Source organism: Prunus persica, chromosome G8, assembly GCF_000346465.2.
Source record: "Prunus persica cultivar Lovell chromosome G8, Prunus_persica_NCBIv2, whole genome shotgun sequence".
NCBI lineage: Eukaryota > Viridiplantae > Streptophyta > Magnoliopsida > Rosales > Rosaceae > Prunus > Prunus persica.
In genome coordinates this window covers 17,633,663-17,653,969 of record NC_034016.1, presented here as the reverse complement: position 1 = coordinate 17,653,969, position 20,307 = coordinate 17,633,663, and the positions used below count along the sequence as shown (strand labels likewise).

The 20,307-nt window shown below is 37.6% G+C and overlaps 5 protein-coding genes across 5 annotated transcripts; 4 read left to right on the top strand and 1 right to left on the bottom strand.

Annotated features, from left to right (window-relative positions):
• On the top strand, window positions 3,302-6,121 carry LOC18768147 (lysine histidine transporter-like 8). The gene is made up of 5 exons (XM_020569558.1): window positions 3,302-3,636; window positions 4,592-4,725; window positions 4,816-5,231; window positions 5,313-5,444; window positions 5,531-6,121. Exons 1-5 carry the CDS (start codon window positions 3,332-3,334, stop codon window positions 6,017-6,019), a joined length of 1,476 nt encoding a protein of 491 aa, XP_020425147.1. The 5' UTR covers window positions 3,302-3,331; the 3' UTR covers window positions 6,020-6,121.
• On the top strand, window positions 6,717-10,145 carry LOC18767640 (lysine histidine transporter-like 8). Its single transcript, XM_007198995.2, has 5 exons — window positions 6,717-7,695; window positions 8,430-8,563; window positions 8,659-9,092; window positions 9,326-9,457; window positions 9,531-10,145. Exons 1-5 carry the CDS (start codon window positions 7,379-7,381, stop codon window positions 10,017-10,019), a joined length of 1,506 nt encoding a protein of 501 aa, XP_007199057.2. The 5' UTR covers window positions 6,717-7,378; the 3' UTR covers window positions 10,020-10,145.
• LOC18766928 (lysine histidine transporter-like 8) lies at window positions 11,452-13,985 on the top strand. The gene is made up of 5 exons (XM_007201064.2): window positions 11,452-12,341; window positions 12,481-12,614; window positions 12,702-13,138; window positions 13,251-13,382; window positions 13,471-13,985. The coding sequence occupies exons 1-5, from the start codon at window positions 12,028-12,030 to the stop codon at window positions 13,960-13,962; spliced, it is 1,509 nt and encodes a 502-aa protein (XP_007201126.2). The 5' UTR covers window positions 11,452-12,027; the 3' UTR covers window positions 13,963-13,985.
• On the top strand, window positions 14,659-15,724 carry LOC18768962 (dehydrin ERD10). The gene is made up of 2 exons (XM_007200796.2): window positions 14,659-14,994; window positions 15,125-15,724. The coding sequence occupies exons 1-2, from the start codon at window positions 14,806-14,808 to the stop codon at window positions 15,482-15,484; spliced, it is 549 nt and encodes a 182-aa protein (XP_007200858.1). The 5' UTR covers window positions 14,659-14,805; the 3' UTR covers window positions 15,485-15,724.
• On the bottom strand, window positions 16,027-18,502 carry LOC18767263. The gene is made up of 3 exons (XM_007199391.2): window positions 17,674-18,502; window positions 17,410-17,595; window positions 16,027-16,456 (listed from the first exon to the last, which is right to left on the bottom strand). Exons 1-3 carry the CDS (start codon window positions 18,121-18,123, stop codon window positions 16,163-16,165), a joined length of 930 nt encoding a protein of 309 aa, XP_007199453.1. The 5' UTR covers window positions 18,124-18,502; the 3' UTR covers window positions 16,027-16,162.

Sequence of the window (20,307 nt, the reverse complement as noted above, 5' to 3'; positions counted from 1 at the left end):
TATAATTGTCATAATGGTTTCTGTTATTCGAGTGTAGAGATCAAATTTTATGGATGTGAAATAGAAGCCCACTAAGCTAATGGATAGATAATTTGGATGGAGCGAATTGCGATCCGTTGCTGATACACAGTGCTTTGTTGTGCTCAATTTTCCAACTTGAACTCCATAGCTAGGCCTAGGATCTCCTGCTGATTGGCAACAACATCAAAGCAATATTTTGTGTAATTTATCAAGGGCTTAACTTAAAAGTGTTATAAGTGACATGTAGATTTTTGGTAGGATCATGTTGTGGAACATAATGGCAACATATATTGACATTTGTGATTTGATGCTACTAATTTGCGATGATAAAGTTTTGGTGGGTTTAAAAGTTCAGTGCTCAATCATACTCTTTGAAAGAAGGGCATATTAACCAGAACAAGTCCAGCTCACCACTTCATGTTTCCTCCACATGACCGACATATTGGAAATGTTAATGCCAATAGTCACATAAATGAATCATACGTACTCTACAGCAACAACATGATCATCATCTTCTTGTGCTAGGTGTACGCTTCCGACCACAAACTCTCTTTTTATTTTATAATATGAGGAAAGGAAAATCGAGCCTAGAAACTCGAGTGCAATGCAGAAGTAAATATTATTAACAGCTACAAGAAACTTACCTACCAGGGACCCGCAAACTCTCTCTTTTTTCTATGCTTGGTTTCTTTGGTGTGTGTGTAGCAATTTAAGTGATGTCCTTTTCCTTAGGCCACATTGTATACAACTCACTATACGTACACGTCAGTTGATTACTCGCACTGAGAAGAGTTGCTTCTTTCATGTTCACATGGCTTGCGTTTGGAAAAGCATACCAACAAAAGCTTGAGTTCTCTGCATCACAAGCCTTTTTCTCTCATGATGTTTTATTTGAAATATAAAGCATAATTCATTAATTGTGCCACGCGTCTGCGACTTAAAATTCGGTCTCGGATCCTAAACTCTGTAATATTCCTACTGAAATAAGTTGTTCTAAGTTCCTAGTTGTGGTCATTATTAATAGAAATTACAAGATAAGAGCGATAGACACATCATTATATACAATCGATTACAAATAGAAAGAACTACTAATCAGTCGTACATAAATAATTAGGAGAGAGAAAGGGATATCTATAGACCACAATGTTTGTGGTTGGATTATAGCTAGTTTCCAGGCCCACTCATGCACTACATAAACTGCATTTTGTAGAAGGAAACCACCAAATCTTAGACCATTGTATTAAATGTCTCCGTCATTCGCCAACATTGATGGTTCCATAATGGTTTTATGACAAATTTGTGAACATGGCATCATGAAAGCAATGCAGTCGCTGCTGTATCGTGGATCTTGAATGGATTGGCATCACCTATAATTCAAGATTTTAATCTCTAGTGTGGGAAGTCTTAACAAATGGGGTAGGCCGGCCATTCTCTAATGGTGTGGAAATGTGAATAGACCATCCATTAGAGAAAAAACTTGTATCACATGTTGTCAAGTCGGGCTATAATTTGAATTTGTGCTCAATACAGATGCCTACAAATACACCGCAGTCGAAAAGTCATCATAACTCATTGAGTAGCACACCATCTGAATGGTTTTTGTTACCATTCATATATTAGTACGTGTATATAATTTCTCATAGTTTATTGCAAAGATATTTTAAAGTAGAGGGATATATTGGAAAAAAAAAAAAAAAAATTCGATCTCCACTAATGCCCACTTGCTGAATTTGTTGGAAAAACGCAGGGCAACAGATGGTGATATTTTCACAGTAAATTTGACCAGGGTTACGTAATAGTTCATTCATGGGGAGGACAATGTCAAGAGAGGTACGTGTCTTAGTGTCTAATCACCTTTAGGACAATTAGTTAAGAATTAATTCTTAACAGAAGTTTCTTTACGGTTGCCTAATTGGAATCCCAATAAGCTTTCACTTTTTCTGTCTATTTTTTTTTTTATTATTATTATTATTTTCTCTATTTTCTTTCTTCTACGACTCACAACAAGTCTATTCAACTCATATAAAAATAGTGACTTATTTGTAAGCATATGTATAAAATATTCTTATAAATAAGTCACTATTTATAAATGATGTGACTTATGAAGTAAATAAATAATTTAATTAGTTTAATAAATATTACTCTAGAAGGCTAATTATCAAGATATCTGATTATCTTTTCGTCTTATAATATTGTAAAAATCATGAAATTCAAGATCTTAAATCATAAATACGATCTTTAATTAACTCTATCTAATATTATATTTACATTATTGAGATCCTCGAATCACACTAACATTTCAAACAAAAGTAAAGTGAAAAAGAAAAAAAGGCATATGAAATACCTTTAAATATGCAAAAACAGAAGAAAAATTGCAAAAAGAAATGTGAGATACCCGTGGTCCATCGCACAAACGCTAGTCTTGTTCCCTATCGTGCGTCACAATCATAACGTCACTATGATGATGTCGCAAGCCTGGTCACCTTGACGCATGCTTCATCAACGACGTTCAAGTTTTCGACCTTAGCAGACAAAAGCGTGTCCTGGTTTATAAGGAAAGAAAATCTTCAGTCATCTTTTTCTGACTTTTATGAAAGAGTGTCATAATATTTACGCATTTGTCTCTTTGTTCATATGACATAATTACGCGAATGAAAAAATAGAAGACAAAAGCAATTACGAGACAGGTTCGCAAACATTTTTTCTTCGTAGTTTAGGTAGGCGAGAAGAAAAACACGTCTGATCTTAGAATTTCCAGAATGTTTAATTCCAACAATAATATCATTTGATCACTTACCATGGGTTAAAGGAGTTGACAGGGATTCGAAATTCATTGAAAGCACTTTGTAGTCAAGAACAAGCTGAATTCCGAACGAAGATTAATCTTACCATTTGGATGTAATGACACCTCGTGATATTTACTCAAAAAAAAAAAAAAAGTTGGGGTTTTTTTGGTTGGCATATATCAATTTGTGTTTGCATATGATGATTTGATTTTATATGCTTGTAAACAAGACACTTTATAGTCATGGACATCACACCCCACTGATATGTGCTTTTGATATATTATTTTCTCAAAAGAAATACAACTGTATAATATGATATTATTTAGAACTAAACTAAAAGCGTTCAAAAGAAAATTTATAGAATTATTTTAAGCAAGTCTTTATATATTTACCTAAAACTCCTCATCACAAAAGTAGAATTGACCCATCAGAATCGACGTTGTCAGCATCTGTTTTGGCTTGTTTGGAAGCACCCCTCCTATATATATGAGGTAGGTCGCTTCTGTTTTACAGCAACCAAGGAAATGGCAGATATGGAGGAAGTGGTTGTTGAAGCAAATTGCAGGCCAGAAGAAACTAGGGCAACCCATGCCTTTAGAAGCTCTTCACCTCACTATGCTCAAGTCATTCCCATCACAACCAGTCCTCCTCCCACAAGAGAAGAAGATGGTGCAGATTGGGGATGTGGAGAGCTCAATCCACAGGACGCTTGGCTTCCTATCACAGAGTCCAGGAATGGGAATACCATTTCTGCTACCTTCCATTTGATCTCTTCAGGAATTGGAATTCAAGCCCTTTTACTGCCTCTTGCATTTGCCACTCTTGGATGGTAAGTAATATTAACTTATCTAGATTTAAAAATTTTACTTTTTTACCCAACCTAGCCTGTACTGAGGAAAGGGGTCCATCAGCATTTGTGTTTTTGATGGTTTAAAACCATTAAAACCAGGAGGTGGTGTTGTTGATCCTGATGGAATTTATGCTCCCAAGATTAACCATACTTCTTTGATAAGAAACAAACAGAAACAAAAACAAAAGAGAAAAAGAAGAAGAGATTCCTGGAAGGACCTAGGTGTACTTCCAAGTCAACTTTTTTTTATGTTTTATTTTTTTCCTTCTTATTTTGCTTGACAACTTTCTTTTTCTCAAATTGATTTCTTAATTAGATGGTTTGAAATACATGGCATAAGTCTCATAACTCGTCCCTCAAATAAGCTTATTTGAGAGATATTCTTCGATAGAATATAAACTTTAATTTATGTACCCATTAATTCACAATTCCACATGGACTCTATATACTATATATTGTTTCCTCAAGAAATGGGCAAAAATATAATTCAGTACTAATTGCACATGAAACATCTCTGCTCTGTTTCTTGATTTCTTCTTGAACTAAGGTAGCTAGTTACTGCTCCATGCGAAACCTGTCTGCCCCTAAAATCTGGGAACAAGTTTAGGCTGATGATCCTAAAATGGTCTGAAAACTCACCTCACCTGGTCTTTTAAAAGCATATGCAATGATTTTATATCAAATATCCTCACATATGGTCAACTCCTGATATGAACTTCTCATGCACTAATTTTGAGCAATACAATATTCCAAGTGCCAACCAATTTTGGCAGGCTAAATCTGGACGATTGATTTTGTACAATTAACAATTAATCACAACACATGTTTGAATACAACTATAGACCAATAGGAGCTAAACTAGCAAATATGTTTATAACTCAAAAATATTCCTGGTCCTTGTTCTAATTTGCATAACAACTTTCAATGGTTGCAGGGCATGGGGAATCATATGTTTGTCACTAGCATTTACATGGCAGCTCTACACCACATGGCTTCTCGTCCATCTACACGAATCCGAATCTGGAATTCGATATAGCAGATACCTCCACCTCGCAGTAACGGCCTTCGGTTAGTACGAGAATTCTTCTTCGGAACCAAACACCCTTCAGAAATGGCTAGCACTGTATTAACTAAATTTGTTCTCTTTGTTTTGTTCAGGTTTAAAATTAGGGAAGTTGCTCACTATTTTCCCAGTAATGTACCAATCAGGGGGCACATGTGTCCAGTTGATCATCATAGGAGGTGGAATCATGGAGCTTTTCTTCAAAAATGTTTGTGATGTCAAGTCATTGACTGGTACAGAGTGCTTCTTGGTGTTCATGTGCATGGCTATTGTTGTGGCTCAGTTTCCCAACTTGAACTCCATAGCTTGGGTCTCGTTCATTGGCGCCATCACAGCCGTTGGATATTGTACTCTGATTTGGGCCCTTTCAATTGGCAAGGGCAGGCCCAGTGACATATCATACAACCCACCAGAGATGGATTCTAACATGGATACATTTGGTGGCATAATGAATTCAATTGGCATCATTTTCATTGCATTCAGAGGTCATAATGTTATGCTTGAGATTCAGGCGAGTGTAACTTTTCCACTAACAGAAAAACTTACTTCAAAGGAAGGTCTTGGAAATTTTTGATGTCATTTTGTGTTGCAGGGCACATTGCCATCAAGTTCCAAACACCCATCCCATAAACAAATGTGGAGAGGAGTGACTATATCTTATGCACTTATAGCCATGTGTTTGCTTCCTCTTGCCACAGCTGAATTTTGGGCTTATGGAAACAAGGTGAGGCCAATGATTTTCTCATATAAATATATCAAACTTAGGCAGACAAATGATCTAAGATTCACAATGTCTTTCAATTTATGCAGATACCGTATTCGTATGGAAAAATATTGAGCTCAGTTTCAAAGTTCCATGGACATAAAACCTCAACATTTGTGCTGGGACTAATTTGCATAATTGTAGTGATAAACTGCTTGAGCACATTCCAAATCTACAGCATGGTAGTCTTTGACAACTTGGAGTTCAAGTATACCAGCAGGAAGAGCAAGCCATGCGCCCGGTGGCTTCGAATGGTTTTTCGTTTTCTCTTTGGAGGAGTGGCATTTTTTGCAGCAGTGGCTCTTCCATTCTTACCAAGCTTAGCACCTCTGATTGGAGGGATGACATTGCCTTTGGCTTATGCTTATCCATGTTTCATGTGGATCGCAATCAAGAAACCACAGCCACGAAGTGGAAAGTGGTGCATAAACATGGGACTTGGATGCTTGGGGCTGGTTTTGAGTGTTGTTTTAGTTGTTGCAGCAATTTGGAATTTAACTGATAAAGGTCTAAATGCCAACTTCTTCAAACCTTAATGACATCATGTTCAGCTGCTTCTTTTCTTTGTAGGTGTAAATAATTTTGTTGCTTTTAAATTAGTGAAACTAGTCCCTTGGCTCGGCGAGTCAATTGAAGTAGGTCTCTCATCTCGTCAGTGCGGTGGTGATATCCCGAAAAACAACGCCAACGACATTTGGCTTGCATGCACAATTAAAAGAAAAATGAATGTTAACCGCTCAGATTCCCACTAAACACTATCCCGTTTGGTTCGCGGATTGAACTTCTTGAGAATAAACTTCACATGTCTAATCTTACAAGATGGGAATAGAGGATGTTCATTCTCATCCCATGTTTGGGAACACTTGGAAATAAGGATTAGGAAATGTTGTTTTCTCATATTCTAATGTTTGATTTGTACAGTATTAGGAATAAAAAGTTGACTGATTTTCCAACAATACCCTTGATTTTTTATTGTAATAATTTATTAATATATAAAGAGTTTTCAGGAGTCAAAAGTGGTATTTTAAAATAATAACACGGAAAAAAGTTTTCTAAAGTGAGCCAAGGATATGAACTTTCCGTCTACATGGGAAGTCCATACCCGTCCATAATTATATTCCTAAAAATAAACTTACTAAACATAAAAATGCAATTTAAAATTCATTTCTAAGCACCTAAATCTTGAACTAAAAGGGCCATTTTGTAGCTGTGCTATAAGTTTTATTATTTGTTTTATTACATTTGATATCACCAAAGGCTTGAAATTTGACCAACTCAGCCGTACTTGAAAAAATTGAAATACCCCTAATGCATGTGTAAAGGTTGGCACCAAAGGGTTTTTTTTTTTTTTGTTTTTTGTTTTTTGTTTTTTTTTTGTTTTTGAGTTCTCTTCAATTTTTGCCCTCCTGCAGCAATAAAGCATTTAATAATAGTCCACTTGTTATAAAACAATGAACTGCAGACTATATATATATATACTAGCGGGGGAATTGATGCAGGTATTGTGGAACTGAAGATCCAAATTCAGACTTATATCAGTCTCATGATCTTAGAAACCCTTTTTGAAGAAAAAAAAAACCCCTTTTAGTTAATTAATCATGATTAACATGTTTTCATTTAAATAAAAATAAAATTAACAACCCCAATAAATTAATTAAACAGCTATATAGATATCATCAGCCAATACATCATGCTTATCAGCCATCAGAATAAACAATTGTCCCCATCTGCTGGAGATGATGCAAGTCAGTCAACAACTAGTACTAAAATTGCCATACAGCCAGCCAGCAAGTCACGTTACACTACTATAAAAATACTACAATTAAAGTACCCACAAAGCCATCAAATCTTGGTTAGGTAAAGGCTTGTACTTTAATTTTACAGAGCTCAAGGACATGGCAGCTGCCATGGAAGAAGGGTTTGGTGAAGCAAATTGGAGCACAGATAGGGTTCATTCATTGAGCAGAAGGTCAGAATCTGCTCAGGTCATCCCCATCACAACAAGTAATCCCACAAGTGAAGAAGATGGTGCTGATTATATTGCATCATCAGCTGCAGATTGGGGAGGTGGAGAGCTTAATCCACAGGATGCTTGGCTTCCCCTCACAGAGTCCAGGAATGGGAATACTATTTCTGCTACCTTTCATTTGCTCTGCTCAGGAATTGGAATCCAAGCCCTTTTACTGCCTGTTGCTCTTGCCACTCTTGGATGGTAAGTCATGTTAACTCTCTCAGCTTGAATACTCATACATAATTTCTAGTTCACATTAGCTTTATTGAAAAATATTCTCTTATCAAACTGTCTGACAGTATAAGATACGTCAATATGAACTATTTATTTATTATGTTAGTTTTTGTCAGAATACGTGGTTTATATTTATTGCGACGAAAATATTTGTCCGAAGATATAAGTATGGCGAGAAATAGTACTATGTATATGTTTTTCATGGTATAAATAAAGCCAGTTGCTGGTCTTGATGATCTTGCTGGAGTTTTTGAGGAGGAGAGCCTAGGATGCCCAAGTCAGCTTTCTCTTGTAAATTGCAAGTTCTTTATGAGATTTGGAATCTATACATTAAAAAAAGATAAAGCTTTCTTTCAAAGAGATGAACACCTTCATACACTTAATTTCTACTTGAATTAGATTTTGCTTCCTGTGAACTCTGTCTCTAACATTGGGCCAAAGTCTTAGTCAGGCTATTCATTCATAATAAATGCTCTAAATATCCACCTAGATTATTACAGAAGACAGACAAAAATTTCAATATCAGATCCCACAAGGTCAAAGATAGGACAAAAATTTCAGTTGCAGTACTTTTCAACAATTCTGTACCAAGCAAAAGAAAATTTGACAGCAGAAGTGTCCAAACTTACAAGATTCCATATGCATGCATGCAAATAACTTCGGTTGGTTTAATTTCCATGAACAATTTTCAATGGTTGCAGGGCATGGGGAATCATATGCTTGTCACTGGCATTTTCATGGCAGCTATACACCATATGGCTACTTGTACATCTACACGAATCCGACTCCGGAACTCGTTATAGCAGATACCTTGACCTCGCAATGACAACCTTTGGTTAGTATAGCGCATGCTAATCACAAATGTGATATAAATAGTTTTATTAATAACGTATTAATTATACATGCTTTTTCTTTGTTTTTCTTTTTCAGGTCAAAAGCTAGGGAAGTTTTCATCTCTAGTCCCAGTAATGTATCTGTCAGCTGGTACATGTGTGCAGCTAATTATCATAGGAGGTGGAACCCTAAAGCTTTTCATCACAACTGTGTGCAAGGATGGAGCAACTTGTGATGCCAAGTCATTGACCACTGTAGAATGTTTCTTGGTGTTCATGATCATGGCTGTTGTTGTGGCTCAATTTCCCAACTTGAACTCCCTAGCTTGGGTTTCTTTGATTGGCTCCATCACAGCAATTGCATATTGTACTATGATTTGGGCCCTTTCAATTGGCAAGGGCAGGTCCAGTGACATTTCATATGACCCTCCAGAGATGGAGTCTAATATGGACAGATTTGGGGGGATTTTGAATTCTCTTGGTATCATTGTTCTTGCATTCAGAGGCCACAATGTTGTCCTTGAGATACAGGTCAGTCTTCTTGCTTCTTTTTTTTGACACAAGCGATATTGAGGAGGAAGGATTCGGACACAAACGATATTTGGTTTTTTATTTTTGGCTATGCAAGGAACTTCTATTTGCACCCAGAGTTTGATCTCCACACCATCTTTGGTTGCAATGAACTGATCTTGTTGGGTGTGGTGGAGAATGGAGATCAAATTCTATGGTTTAAATAAAGGGTGAAGTTTTATACTAATGTGCAGGGGACATTACCATTAAGTCCAAAGCACCCAACCCACAAGCCAATGTGGAGAGGAGTGGCCATATCATATCTACTCATAGCCATGTGTTTGTTTCCTCTGGCCATAGCTGGATTTTGGGCTTATGGAAACAAGGTGAGACCAATTTAAATTTCCTTCTGTTCAACATTGAAAGCTAGCTCAAACTAAACTCTTCTGATTTATGCAGGTACCCTCATCAAATGGAGGGCTTTTGATTGCGATTTCGAAGTTCCACAGGCATGACACACCAAGAATTGTGCTGGGACTAATGTTCATACTTGTGATCATAAACTGCCTAAGTACATTCCAAATCTACGGCATGGTGATTTTCGACAAACTAGAGTCGAACTACACTAGCAAGAAGAAGAAGCCATGTGCAAGGTGGCTTCGAATGGCTTTTCGCGTGTTCTTTGGAGGGATGACATTCTTTGTAGCAGTGGCTGTTCCATTCTTGGGAAGCTTGGCACCCCTAATTGGAGGGTTGACATTGCCTCTGGCATATGCTTACCCATGCTTCATGTGGATTGCAATCAAGAAACCAAAGCCCAAAGGTGTCATGTGGTGTGCCAACATGGGACTTGGATGCTTAGGCCTGGTTTTGAGTGCTCTTTTAGTTGTTGCAGCAGCATGGAACTTGGCTAGCGAAGGCCTGCATGCCAACTTCTTCAAGCCTTAGTTAGTTGTATTTTTCATAGAAACGAAAAAAAAAAAAACCATGTATCTTTAAATTAAGCTAGTTAAGTGACAAGAACTTGTTAAACTTTTGTTAGATTCATAAAACATCAGCTGGTAGATTTGTTAACTGAGCGGTAAATTCACGGAGGTGCCTGTGGATGCTGGAGATGCTCAGCTCTGGAAACTTCTGATGTCACGAAAACAAGGCAAAGCCGGTACAGATTGCCATCTATAGTGAAGCTGAGGTGACTGGAGCAAGGGATGCAGGTTGCCCAAAGATACATCATATTAAACCTAACATTAACAATAAATCCACAAAAATAAAAAAGAAATTCAAAAAAATTGATTGAAATACAGAATTATGTGACAGTTTATACATAACCTTAATTTTCACAACATACAGTTCCACTCTAGTCCGAGTGAATATTGTTACCTTCTCTCGAACCATTTGATCGGATCATTGATATTTTTTTTTGGATTTGGATCAAAACATAAAGTTGTGTCCGGAAAATCCAAACCCAAATATGATTTTTCTTCAAAATTCAGAACCAGATTAGGTTTGAGTTTAACTCAAAACCCAACGACTAGCTGCATCTAACGGTCCAAATTCAAAATTTTGAAGCAATCAACGGTCTAGATGTCCTAGAACCCAAAGGCATTTTTTTCTTCAAAAAATCGCGCCAGCCGTTGCTGAACCTTTAAAGAGGTTTACTAATCGTTTTATTATACTGCAAGATTCTCAAATAAATTAAGTCCAAAATTATAAAATAAAAATATAACCAATTTTGTCCAACAAAATAATGAAGCAAGAAAAAAAAAAAAAAAACCAAAATTTGAGTTTCAGTCCAACCATCTCCAGTGGAGATTTATACTCAAACTCAAATCATGCTCGTCTTTTTGCACATAAGTTCGATAATCTTCCTTAAACATTTGAATAATTTAGAATATGGCATTTGACATTGAAGATAGCCTTACATAACTGCCACGTGTTGTCTCGACACAGCGCCACTTGTCATCAGTCTCATCATGCTCAACCATGCTCCTTGAATTGATCCCTCCCTCCACTCTTTTGCGGTATGCATCGATTCTCCACATGAAACTTTAAACCTCCACTCTTCTTCTTCATCTGAGAACTCCATTCATCAACATAGATTTGAGCAATGTTGGTTTCCGGCCAACCTTTTTAAGCATTAACGTTAGCAGAGACAGAGAGGCTTCACTCATTGTTACGGTTTTTCTCTTAACCAAATTCTAATTGTTTCTTGTTGGTTAAATTATTTTTTTCCCCATCAATTAAGGCACGAAAATAACTAATTAAACCGCTCATTATGGTGGAATTCAATGGTTTAATATCGATCATTACAGATATGACGTAAAACCCATTATTATGTATATATATATATATATATATATATCATCATCATGATGTCAGCCTTGCTGTGCAAGCCAAGCCTTCAACCTCCCTCTCCCTTCAAGCATTCAACATCTTCATCCCAAGCTTCTGAGTTTGTCTGGAATTCTTTCTAGTTGTGGGTTTCTAAAGTGGTAATTACTAATTTCAAACTCCATTCAAGATTTTTTTTATTTTTTATTTTTTTTTGATTTTTTGCAAACCCTTCAGATTAATTCTTTTATTGACTTTGTGACTTTTGAAAAGGCAGATTTCTTGTTTTTATCTCACCTTTTTAATTTCTTTGCTTTTCTTTTTGCGGTCGCACCTGAATTTGTCTTCGTTCCTTGTTCTTTAACATTCTTTGTAGAAACCAACAAGTTTTCTACCCTTTTGTTTCTGCTGCATACTTGACAAAATAAAAAAATAAAACTGCCCATACACTTTTCAATCATATGAGATGACTTCTAGATTTCACATCTGAAACATTCCCACCATCGAAGTCAACAAATAGTGCTAAAAAAAAAAAAATAGAATTGCATTCATTTTTTGTTTAATTAGTTGAAAGAAAACAACACCCCCACACCCCACACCCCCCACATATAGCAATTTTAAGCAAATGGCAGACTTGGAGGAAGTGGATCTTGGAACAAAATCCAGGCCAGATTTGTCCCAGGAGCCTTCTTTTAGCAATTTCACTAGAAATTCGTCGACGGAGTCTGCCCAAGTCATCCCCATCATAATTAGTCCCCCAGAGAAAGAAACCATCACACCAACAGATTGGGCAGGTGGTGAGATCAATCCCCAGGATGCTTGGCTCCCCATCACAGAGTCTAGAAAAGGCAGCACATATTCTGCTATATATCATGTACTTGCTTCAGGCATTGGACTTCAAGCCCTTCTCCTACCTATTGCATTTTCCACTTTCGGATGGTAAGCAATAAGTCTTTCTCTGATATATAATTGATCAAGAAAAAATTGAGAAAGAGTTCAGCATTTGTGGTTTTTTGATGCCTTTGATTGCATATCTGCACAAAGTTTCATATACAACAACAATTTTCAATGGTTGCAGGGTATATGGAACCATATTCTTGTCACTAGCATTCTCATGGCAGCTCTACACCCTATGGCTCCTCGTGCAGCTGCATGAATCTGAATCTGGAACTCGGTATAGTCGATACGTGCACCTTGCAGTGACTGCCTTTGGTTGACACCACAAGCCCTTCTTTTTCTACATCAAACCAGATGGCTGAAAATGTATTAACTATAGATATGTTATTTTCTTTGTTTCAGGTCCAAAGCTAGGAAAGTTGCTAACTATATTCCCTGTGATGTATCTATCAGGGGGTATGTGTGTGCAGCTAATTATCATAGGAGGTGGAACCATACAGCTTTTGATCAGAACAATGTGCAAGGATGGGGCAACCTGCAATGCCAAGCCATTGACTGGTACAGAATGTTATTTGGTGTTCATGTGTATGGCTATTGTTGTGGCTCAATGCTTTCCCAACTTGAACTCCATAGCTAGAGTCTCATTTATTGGAACCATCACAGCCATTGTATATTGTACCATGATTTGGGCTCTTTCGATCGGCAAGGGCAGGCCCCGTGACATATCGTACGACCCTCTTCCTCTGGAGTCCACCATCGCTACATACGGCAGTATACTGAATGCACTTGGTATAATTTTTCTTGCATTCAGAGGTCACAATGTCATCCTGGAGATTCAGGTTAGTGTTGTTGCTAATTTCCATCAACAGTTGTTCAATTTTGATGCCAAAACATGTACACTCTTTTTGATATATAGCTTATACTTTGGTTTGATCTTGTAATGTGTGGCAGGGGACATTGCCATCAAGTCCAAAACACCCTTCTCATAAGAGAATGTGGAGTGGAGTTACAATGTCTTATGGGCTCATAGCCATGTGTTTGTTTCCTCTGGCCATAGGTGGATATTGGGCTTATGGAAACAAGGTGACAGCAATTCCTTTGTTTTTTCTTCAAAACAAATTTCTCAAATGATTCAAACTTAAACTAACAGAACATGTTCTGGTTTACGCAGGAACCCTTTAGTAATGGAGCTATACTAAAAGCAATTTCACAATTCCATGGACATAACACATCACAATATGTGCTAGGACTAATTTACATAATAATCGTGATTAACTGCTTAACGACATACCAAATATACGGCATGGTAGTTTTCGACAACATGGAGATACGGTACACCAGTAGAAAGAAAGAGAGATGCCCAAGATGGCTTCGCATAGTTATTCGCCTTTTGTTCGGAGGATTGACATTCTTTATAGCAGTGGCATTTCCATTTCTAGGAAGCCTATCACCTCTAATTGGAGGGTTCACATCAGTACCCTTGACATATGCTTATCCATGTTTCATGTGGATTGCAATTAAGAAACCATGTCTACATGGTGGAATGTGGTGTACCAACGTTGCACTCGGATGCTTTGGCCTGTTTTTGAGCCTTCTTTTTGTTGCTGCAGCAGCTTGGAATTTAGCTGTTAATGGCCTAAATGCCAACTTCTTCAAGCCTTAATCACAATTAATTTCCAAACAAAATGGAAAAATATTTTGAAACCCCAAGACCAAATTATGTAACGAGGATAAGTTAATTCTTGTGATCAAGCAATTGGGATAGACTTTCAGAACTTCTTTACATCATACATGCAATAAGCTCTTTCTCAAAGAATAAATTCCAAAATTGAGAATTTCTGATTAGTATATCAATAATAACCAAAGTAAGAGTAATGCAGACATTTCTTCATTTCTTCTTATTTTCCCCTGGGATTTCAGACAAGTTTAAGAAAACCAAGATTCACTTTGATTGGAGGGTTAATGCATTTTCAACTCGAAAACAGTTCTGCAATGTACTTTGAGTGATTAAACTAAGATTAACAAATTAAATATGACTATTATATTCACAAAAAGTTAAACTCCCAACCCAAGCACCGACCAAACACATCCATGTGATTATGTTAAGCGTACCATTAAGCACTTTCAAGCTCCTAATCTCAAAACCTTGCACGTAGGCAACAGCACTGAAGCTCTTGATAGTTGCAGACTCTGCACACCGTCCACACCGACTCTTTTAGTTTTCTCCTCCCAATGGTGACCATTAGAGACCACGTAAACCCTCTCCTTTTTGCAAAAGGTACTTTTTTCTGGTTTTTTTATAACTTCACTGCCTTGGTACATCTCATAGTTGCTAACAAAGCTTTAGTTGGGTACAAAAAATTCTCTATAAATACCAACACTATCTGCCTCTTAAACCATCAGTGAATATCAGTTTTTTATTACAAGTATTGACATCAAATATTGTTCAAAGCTTTCTTTCTGTTTTCGATTTGATTACACTCTTGTGTTTGCTAGCATTAGCAGTATGGCAGATCATTACCCAAAAGAGACCAAGGAGAGTCAGAGTCCCACCAAGGTAGGAGAGGAAGGTCAAGGTTGTGGGATGTTTGATTTCTTGAAGAAGAAGGAAAATGAGAAGCCCCACCAGGAGCAGGAGCAACATAAGCACACTCTTGCCGAAAAGCTCCACCACCATGGTGGCGACTCTAGCTCGGTGAGCTATCATTGATTTGTTTATCACAGAATTAGTCTCAAAATGGATCAAAAAGTGTTTGATGCATCAAGTAAATATTTTTTTTCTTTTCCTTTTCTGACAAAATTTTGTTGCTTGAAAATTTTTCCAGTCCAGCAGTGACGAAGAAGGTGGAGAGAAGAAGAAGAAGGGACTGAAGGGCAAGATCAAGGAGAAGAAATCAGGCAAAAAGGAAGAGGGAGATGCTTACCACGCATCAGTTCCAGTCGAGAAAACCCATGATATCGAAAATGGAGCGCCACATGCAGATGATAAGAAGGGCTTTATAGAGAAAATCAAAGAAAAGCTTCCTGGACAACAGAAGGAGGCTGAACATGGTGCTCATGCAGAGTATCATGCTATGGATGACCATTCCCATGAAGCTGAGCCTAAAAAGGGAATCTTGGAGAAGATCAAAGACAAGCTCCCTGGAGGTCACAAGAATGAAGAGGAGAAGCCAAAGGAGTATTAGCATCCATGATGCAACCAATAAAACATTTAGATGTTAGCGGTGGCGGCCTTTGATGTTTGCTTGCAATGTAATTTGTTTAGGTTCCTCCGTACTTGTGTAATTTTTTGCTTGTAATGTGTTTGGTTTTCAGTCCTCTGTTTTTGTAAAAGTGTTTGCTTGTAATGTCATTTGTGTTTTGTTCATGGTCTCCTTTGTACTTGTAGAGGTGCTTCATGTGCTTTTTTCAAGCATTCAGTTCAACTCCAGCCTGCAAGTCTTCTCTTTCCTATAGCTGCAAATGCTTTAGCTCAAATCCGAATTCAAAAAGCAGTCGAAAACATTTCACCACACATTTTCATTCACCAAACAGAAAGAGATACATCTTACATTCATTCACCAATACATCTCATAAACAAATTGACCGACCACAATGCATTGTACAGAAGGATTCTAAATAAATTAATGAAAGGCAACAAAAACTTGTTCTCTTCCATAATCTATTTTTACAACTACTGAAATTTTACATTGTAAATGAAAGGAAAATCTACTGAGGCTTAAGCCACTTTCAAAACTTTTGTATTTAGAATTTGCAGGCTGATAGAGAACAAGATAACTTAAGCAGTTAAAATGGTACAATGGTACAATTAATCCACACCGAGATTCCCCAAAAATTACTGATCATAAACAGAGGTACCTCATTCATTCATAGACACAAGAATTTGTCAAATTAGAGTGCTTGCCTAGATTGCTTCCTCTAAGAGTGACAGAGCATCTGATTCTCTCATAAAACTTGGACTTCACTAGTTTTCCCAGAATGTAGGCTCTTGACCTCACAACGAACGTCAGATTCAGCGGCACGGCCACTCTCTGTCTCCGGAGATTTTCGCTAACATCTTGAACAACTGAAACTCCACCATAAAGAGCCACTTGGGACCCTAGCACCACTGTCCTTATTGTCCGATGCGTCTTCCTTGCTTGGTAAAAGTTTTCAATCTGCTTCATTTTTCATGAGCATAATATCTTTGGATAAAATCATCCCAAAAAAAAAAAAAAAAAAAAAAAGGTAACAAGGACTAGCAAATTCTCTATAAACTAACCAAAAACTGCTTAAAGCCAGGCAGTGTTCTTGCTATCAGTTCCAAGTACATTGCCACTTCATTCCCAAAAACCAAAATAAAATAAAACTACAGGGGTCTGTTTTACAAATCCTAAACTACAAAAATACTTAATTTTTGAGATAAGAAAGCATTTAGAAAGTTGGAATCAAAAGACTGACCCAGCTACTCATCTTTTGCTGGTTTTTTTTTTAACCCATTGAAGAGATAGGAACAGGATTCTCCCCATTGGGACCCATCAAGCTTTGAAATCTCCTAACTATATTCTTTGTGTTTGATTTCAACTGCATCTCCCAAAAGAAGAATTTGAAATGATCATGAAGCTAATCTCTATTATTTATTATAAAAATAAATAAAAAATCTTTCCATGCAAAAATTGATGTAGACCAAGATGTTGCAGAAAAACTGAATGTGCTGAAAAAGTTATACAAATTGGTGCAGGCAGATAGTGTTATTGTTTTGTTTACAAAATAAAAAATGCTTCGATATTAAATAAATAAAAAAGTTGAGCATCCCAACAGAGATGTTTGTATTGTGGTTGGGTTTCAGGCTTGGCAGAAGAGCTTTTTCAGGCCCCCCAATAAAGGAAAGAAACTTGCCAATGAAGAGGACCCATCAAAATTTTCAAACCTCCATCTGCCCTCACACCTCCCAACAACCGCCGTTTGTCCCCACCCCAAACCCCCAAACAAAAACAAAACCATATAACATAACTAACAAACCCACATTAACGTTGGACCAATGTTATCTATACAACTCAAAATTACCAGATTACCCATGGCATAAACATGCATCTTCTTACTTAACGATGTCAGAATGGTCATTACGCACCTGTCCGGACGCCACTTTGAGCTGGTAGTAGTGAAGCTCCAGCGGCGTCGACGTGACGTGAACGCCAAAGAATGTCGCCGGATTTCTGTAATGAATCCTGACCGTCGAATTCAACGACAGCATATCCGTCGGCACCCCCGTCCTGTCGCTCCCCGCTTGTATGTCAAAACTCTCGAACACAATACTCTTCACCCAAAAAAAATAACGCCGTCAGTCAACTCAGTCGAGCACCAAGTCAAGAAAAAAAAAAGATAGAGCCTTTACCTTGACGATGACCTGCGGCTCATAAGCCTTGCTGGCGCCCCACAGGATCAGCGAGAACGCCGTGAAGAGTACAACGAACAGCAGCGCGAAGCAGAAGTACAACCTGACGCTGCGGCCGGGGCCTCCTTTCCAGAAACCGGTGTCATTTTCGTCGTCGTCGTCGTCGGATTCTTCGACTTCCTCGCCGCGCTGCAGCTTCCGCCAGGCGGAGAGGCTGCGGGGGTTCTTGAGAGAGGCTGAGAAGCGCGATGTGGAGGACTCGCGCGAGTGGTGGATGGGCGAGCAGTGGTAGAAGTGGTGCCCAGGCGACCCGGCCGGACTCGAGCCGTACGACATCTTCTCCACGTCGTGGTTCGACGGGCTCTGCACGTAGTAAATCGGCCTGCGCGGCGATCGCGGAGGCGTGGACTGCTCCACGCTCGTCACCTCCGAATCCGACTTCGCGTGCATTGTCGTTTCGGTGGTGGTGGGTTTTTTTTTTTTTTTTTTTTTGTAATTTCGAGCAAGTTGGGGGACTAAAATGAAATGGGACAGAGGGTCGTCTTCTTTTTCTTCAAGTTTTGTTTCGACGGGGAGAAGAGAAGCTCTCTGCGGTTTCCTTCGTTGTATGTTTTTGGAGAAGGAAGAGAAGCTGTGCACTGCGTATTGTGCACGCCCTTTTATGTTTGTGCTCTATGCGCCGTTGGATTTGATCGGACGGTCGAAGTTTGATGCACGTAGTTTAAGGATGCTGCTTGGTGATGGAATTCATAAATGCCATGGAGAGAGAGTACAGTGGGGTGTGGATTGGTAAGGTGACAGAATATTGAGGAAATGTCCCTCCCTAATTAACCCCTTGTTTTCTGCTAATTAATTAACCCTTCCTAACCTAATCCGGTCGTTACCAAATAGAGAAATTAATTAATCTGCTTTCCTAAAGAGGATTTAATTGCCCCAAGTTAATTGAACCACAAAATCTTTACCAAACCAAAGGGTGTTGAGTTGGAATCTAGTGTTGGGTTTTAGTTTTGTTCTTTGGTCATTGTAAATAGAGTTCTTTTAGGCAATCCAAAATATAAATTATACACTTTTCTTTATTTTATTTTAAATTTAATAATCATATTTTCGTATAGAGTTGTTATTCAAAATCAGTCAAATAAGTTAGAAAAAAGTAAATAAGAAAGAAGTGTATAAAAACTATTTAAGAGTGTCAAAGCAGTCAAAGCAGAGAATTCAGATACGTGTCAATAACAATTTCCTTCGAAAACTATGAATTTATACAATGGAATGTGAGTTGTTGGTGAAAATGAAAACAATGGACGAAATAGATCCTTTGGGATATCACCGAAAGAGAAAAGATACACCAACTAATCTTTGTTTAATTTATTTTCCTTTTTAATATTTTAAAATATATCATTCAGCATAAAAAAGACATAGAAAAGTTGATGCATAGATTTTTTTTTTCCTTTACCTTTATGATAAAAAGGCGATAGAATTTTTCTTTACCTTTGCTAGAAGAAAGGTGACTATCAAATTCTTGTATATAATAAAGTTTATTTCTTCAAACCCTATATGCCCTCACATTAGTAGATTAGGTTAATTAATCTTACATGTGATAAAATAGTCAAGAGTCACGAGCTTACCCTCGTAATCTCTCATCTATTATAAATTAGGTGTTTCCTCTTTTCTTTTTTTTTCTTTTTTTTTTTTGATCGAAGGATAAAATTTCATTACGAAAAACTCACTCAAAAAAATGAAACATATACAACAATATAAAGAAGCACATATCTAATCTGCAATATTAGATGAACAGGAGCAACAAACCACAGAAACGCAGAAGCACCACCAAACAGCCACCATAAACCAGCAACACTCGAGGTATTTCCTCTTGTTGTTCACATGTTTCACTAAAAATGTTGTTAATGAATTGCCTAGTTATTATTGTATCAAAATAGGAAAGATATAATAATAATGATAAGGCTATAGATTTTGGGGTTGGGCCCACTGTATGGAGCCATGGGACCTATTTTCTGTTTTTTAGTGAGCAGGAAAGGCATCTTCTTCCCGTCCTCTTTTCAATTCACTTGCATCCTCCTTCCAAATGGCAAAATATTGGTCTCTGTGTGTGTAAATATTGACATTGGACAATCATCATTTGCAAGCTGTCGCTGAGTCACTGGGGTTGCCAATTCATCATTTTTCTTTCTTTTCTTTTAAATTCGTGACGGGTTTGGTTAGATTTACCCGCATCTACACTAGAAACCAAATACATATGGTAGTAAGTCTTTTCCGTATTGAATGTTATTTCAGTATTTTGCAACTTCAATTTGGTGGAACAACGTGTCCTGGGGCTAATCAGAGCAGCAATCACGGACTCTCTGAATTTGGCGAGTTAATGGTCAAGTCAAGCTCAACGGAAGAGTACATGGAGGAGGCCAAAACACAAAAAATAATAATAATTAACGGGTTCGCATGTCGGATAAGTTTGAGTATGGATGATACCAATTATATGATTTAGATGACATTTCCAACATTCCCCTCAGGTGCTTGTGTGGTGGTCTAATAACGTCTTTGAAGAAGTTGTAGAGGGAGATGGAACCGGAGATGAAGAAATCTCGTCTTCATGTTGCTGCCTTACTTCGGAAGAAAATTGAG